This window comes from Galeopterus variegatus, unplaced genomic scaffold, assembly GCF_000696425.1.
Source record: "Galeopterus variegatus unplaced genomic scaffold, G_variegatus-3.0.2 Scaffold101, whole genome shotgun sequence".
In the NCBI taxonomy this organism is placed as follows: Eukaryota; Metazoa; Chordata; class Mammalia; order Dermoptera; family Cynocephalidae; genus Galeopterus; species Galeopterus variegatus.
In genome coordinates, this window is record NW_007726212.1 from 874,184 (window position 1) to 879,273 (window position 5,090).

The window sequence follows — 5,090 nt, forward strand, 5'->3', positions numbered from 1 at the left end:
TGACAGAGTGATTAACAATAATACAAGCCACAAAATGAAACAAGGTTGTGCCGGCCCATGGCTCACTCGGGAGAGTGTGGTGCTAAGAGCACCAGGGCCACGGGTTCGGATCCCATACAGGGATGGCCGGTTAGCTCACTGGGTGAGCGTGGTGCTGACAACACCAAGTCAAGGGTTAAGATCCCCTTACCGGTCATCTTTTTAAAAAAAAAATGAAGCAAGGTCAATTTGCTGAGAGTGGTGAGTTGAGAGAGATTCTAAAGTCCAGGTACTGTTGGAGTGAGCAGGACTGAAGCCAGGTTGGAATCTAAAACCACCTGCTCTGTGGGAAGACTTTAAAAAGACTCAGTTTTTCTTCTCTTTCTTCGTATTGCCTGACTTTCTCATCTTACTTTCTAAGTAGAAAAACAAGGCTGTTGAAAGTTAATTAGTACCTTGCAAAACTAACAGTTCTGTTTTGAGGCTTGCAGAATTCCAAGGCCAGCCAAAGCCCTGAAAAGCTACACAGAAACTTTGCAAAGAAGCTGATTCCATCCTGAAGCAAAAAAAAAAGTCCTGCAGGACCTTAAGATAACATCAAGGACAAGAACAGAGACCAGATGGAACCTCATGAGACCCTGCACCTGGCTCCTTGTATGGAGCCTCACAGCTCATGACCCCTCCCTCCTGCTTTTTACTTCCTGCTTCTTACCCAGTAAAACCCCTCAATAAAACTGAGACTTTGAGGTAGTTATAGTCTGGCCATCTCCTCAGCTCAATAAAGCTGACTTCCTATTCCACCAACAATTTGACTTTTGTGGTTTTTTTTTTTTCGTTTGAGCAACAGGTAGCTGGACTTGGGTTCGGTAACAGTACCACTTATGTAGATGAGGTATGGAAGTAGAAAGATTTTGTGATCTAACAAGATATCGTACCTTGTTATATAATAATAAATATCCTTCACTCCAGCATCTAGCAAACTTTATTCATCACAACCCACAACAAATAATACATTTTACATCATGACCCAGGCCATACGCCCTTGTATATGTGTTTATAATAGACACATACTGTTAAGTCGCATAAACACACCTTAATTCGAGACCATTTGTTGGTCTGAGAGAGGGAGAGGGAGAGAGGTAGAGAGGAGTTTTAGTGAAGCAGGCGGGCGGGCGTCTGCCTCGGCTGTCTGCCTGGCACAGCCATGCTTTCCAACCTATGGCTTCCAAGAACCTTTTGGCCAGTTACCTAGCTCATAGACCTGTGTGAAGGGGTCTCATGACCCAGCCTGGTGTGTGTGGGGTCTGGTGACCCAGCCTGGCGTATGAAGGGTTTGTGACCCAGTCTATGAATGGGCTTGAGGGGTCTGGGAGCTCCAGACCCAGCTCTACCTCAACAATCGGCCCAGTTGGTGCAGGATTACTGGCAGGTAAAAGAGCCGAACAATTAGCGCGGGCGTGTAGCTAGACACCATTCAAAACTTGGTATAAGTTACATAAACTGGAATTGGAAAATTGAACTCATTTCCACAGATTTATAATCTGCATTGTTTAAAGGAATTATTAAAATTACTAATATGAATGAAATTAATAAACTCTTACTATTAGAGACAAGAGACACTACTCCACACCTGTAGCAGAATGCATTCAGGAGACGCAGTTAATTGTTGATTGCCAAGTTCTTTCCTCTGCCTCTCTCCCATACCTGTCAGTAAAACCTGATGAGATCAGGGCTGGCTGATTAGCTCACTAGGGAGAGTGTGGTGCTGATAACACCAAGGTCAGATAACACCAAAGTCAAGGGTTGGGATCCCCTACTGGCCAGCTGCCAGAATTAAAAAAGACCTGATGAGACTACCTCCTTCCTCAAATTGTCCCCTCTATATTGTTACTGAACCCAAGTCCAGGCGCCTGCCACCACAAAACAAACAACTCAAAAGTCAAAATGGTGAGAAGGGAAGACAGCTCTATTCAGGACTGGCAACCTGAGGGAGATGTTAGGCTAACCCATCTCCCCAGCTCAGATTTATCGAGGGTTTTCGAAGGAGGAGGTTGAGGGAATGGAAAGCAGGAGGGGGTAGATGTGAGCTGTGGGGGTTATATGTAAGGGGCCAGGTACAAATTCTTGTCAAGGCTCTGTCTGGCTTCTGTTCTCATCCTTGACATCATCTTAGCAAAGCAGGAGGGGGTAGATGTGAGCTGTGGGGGTTATATGTAAGGGGCCAGGTACAAATTCTCGTCAAGGCTCTGTCTGGCTTCTGTTCTCATCCTTGACATCATCTTAGCGTCCTGCAGGATTTTGATTTGCTTCAGGGTGGAATCAACATAGCTTTATTGATGCCTTCCTTGGTTTCTCAGGGTCTGAAAAACAGCTCTACACTTATGTAAATAATATCATCCTGCCAAGGTTCAACATATCAAGTAACCATAGGAAAATAGGGAATTGAGAGAAATGCATGCTTAAGAAAAAAAATTGTCTTTTAAATTTTTCCCAAAGCCCACGCAGTTTTAGGTCCCAACATGGCTTCAATCCTGCTGACTCCAACAATATCTTTGCCATTGCCATGCGTCAATTAGGTACTCTTTTTATCTCCTTCCTGGTCTTGCAGTTTAATCTTTCTCCAAATCATCTTCACCCTGATGCCAAAGTGATTTTTCTAAGTTCCAAATCTGATCGTGTAGTTCTTCTAATTAAAACCTCAATGATCTGCCTCCTGCTTCTTGTAGCCACATCTCCCACTGTTCTCCTCTAAACATGTCAAATTTCTTACCTTTACATAAGCTGCTTTCCCTCCTGTAAACCTCTGACCCACAACAGGTATTGTTGACTTTTCCATCCTTGGTTCCCTAGTTCATGTTGTATGTACCTGGTTTGGCTTGTTTTTTGCATGTCAATAAAACTTTATTTACAAAAATAGGCAGTGGGTCAGATTTGGCCTGTGGGTTATGGTTTGCTGATTCTTGTGCTAAATTAATAGCCACATTCCTATGCCACAGGCTGTGTTACTCTCTCTCCAGTAAAGAAACCACATCTGACACAGCCCTGCAATTGGAACTACTACTTCCTTAAGTTTGTAGTAGTCCATGTATCTCCTGAAGTAGCTACTATGCCATCTTTGTACTATTTATGAGTCAATTTTTCCCTCTAGACTGAAATCCTTGAAGATCCACAGGGCCTCTTTTATTTTTTAATCCTGAGCATCTAGCACATAGTAGGTACCAGTGAATTTGTCTCAAAAGAATTGATTTTTTTTTTTAAGTATATTGTTAAGAGAATGAAAAGACAAGGCACAGACTGTGAAGAAATATTTGCAAAGTACATATGTAATTCAGTTCTGGTATCAAAAATGCACAAAGAACTATTAAAACTCAACAACAAGAAAACAAACAACTGGGCTGACTGGTTAGCTCAGCCAGTTACAGCACGGTGTTATAACACCAAGGTCAAGGATTCAAGGGTTCAGATCCCGATACCGGCCAGCTGCCCAAAAAATAAAAATAAAGTAAAAAAAACTTGTAGAATGTGCTAGGAATGTTACTTCCTGAGACAGAGAGGAACCAGCCAGAACAGCCTGGGCTCTCTGTTCCAGTCCCCACTTACAAACAGGATGTATGTCCTTCAGTGCTTTAGCCCAGTATCAAACTCAGGGTGTTTGGAGTCCTTCAGCAGTGGTGCAGGTGGGGCACATACAGATGAGACTCCATCCACCCCAGTTTACTTGAGCCTTGGGGGACTGAATGAATCGTAGGCTCCTGTTTTCCCTTGCTGCCTATCTGTAAGTAATAAATGCACTTCATGTAAATTGTGTATGAGTATGTCCTGTCTCACCAGACCCAGACATGTTGATAACCAGTACACAGTGATCCTGCTTCACATAGTCTGATGTCTTCTTGTTCAGTTTATAAATATTTACTGAGCTTCCATTTGCTGGACATCACCATGTGCCCTTCTCCCTTCTCCACCCTGCTCTGTGTACGCTTTGGTTCATGCACAGAGACACTGGCAAGTATTGAAGGAGAAGAGGAGAGTGAAGTCGAGGAGTTTAGTCTCCCCCTTCCTGCCACACCATAGGTTGCCTGCCTCCCTCTAAAAAGGCTACAGCTCCTTCCAGGCAGCCCTCTTCCCTTGAGCCTTCAGGCTCAGGGTTCTGCACCAGACCTCCGTTGCCTTGTTACTGTTTTTTTAAATCTTACCCATGCCTTTGTATACAGTATCTTTATGAAACCCTACTCATATTCCCAGTTTGAGCGTGCCACTTGCTTCCTGCCAGAATTCTGGCTGATACAGCCCAAAACTGACATTGGCAGTGACCAGATCTGTGAGTTGAGAAACAAAACTCTCTTTCATAGGGCACTGATACTACAGGTTTGCCAGTGTAGTGTTTTTACATGTTAGCCCATGTAGTAGTCACAATAAGCCTTTTCAGATAAAGAAACTGGACTCAGAGGCTTAATTATTACCTTGCTAAAGATCATCAAGCCATTAAGGATCAAGGTCAGACTGGAACCCAGGTAGGTCTGCCCCCATAAACATCAATCTGCTCTGGAAGCAGATCCAGATACCATGAGCTCTAGGAAAAAGGTTTGGTAAGGGACTGAGGGGCAAGGGAGGGATTAGGACCATGTTTCTCCACGAGTCACCTGAATTATAACCATTTGGGATGCGTTTTCAAAATTCAGATTCTTGTAACTGTATCTCTCTCAGTCCTTTAGCTCTCGGCGGTCTTTGTACCTCTATTTCGACACTCACCACAATGGATTGCAGGATTAGTCATTAACTTATTTTAGCAGATACTCTTTCTTCCATTCAGGGCACTGGTATATTTGCACAAACTCTAGGGGGCCTCGCAGAGTGGCTTTGGGAGTCCCCAAGAGCAACCAATGGGAGTAGTGCGGAACGACTGCTTCCCCGCGAGGGGGAGACGCGCCAGACCCCGCCCGTAACTCCGCCGACCCGGGCCTCCTCTTCCGCCCAGGTTGGGATGGCGACGATCGAGCCTGGAGCCCCCGGGCCACCGCCAGTGCTGGGACGAGCCGGTGCGCATCGCCGTGCGCGGCCTGGCCCCCGAGCAGCCGGTTACACTGCGCGCGTCCCTGCGCGACGAGAAGGGC

The 5,090-nt window shown here is 45.1% G+C and overlaps 1 protein-coding gene across 1 annotated transcript in view; it reads left to right on the top strand.

The window, feature by feature from the left end:
* Positions 1-4,542: 4,542 nt before the first annotated feature.
* Positions 4,543-5,090, top strand: part of LOC103599904 (acyl-coenzyme A thioesterase 6-like) — a 7,160-nt gene continuing 6,612 nt past the window's right edge. Inside the window, exons 1-2 of the mRNA XM_008584098.1 lie at positions 4,543-4,565; positions 4,955-5,088. Coding sequence (XP_008582320.1) covers positions 4,543-4,565; positions 4,955-5,088 — 157 coding nt within the window. The remainder of the gene's footprint in view (positions 4,566-4,954; positions 5,089-5,090) is intronic.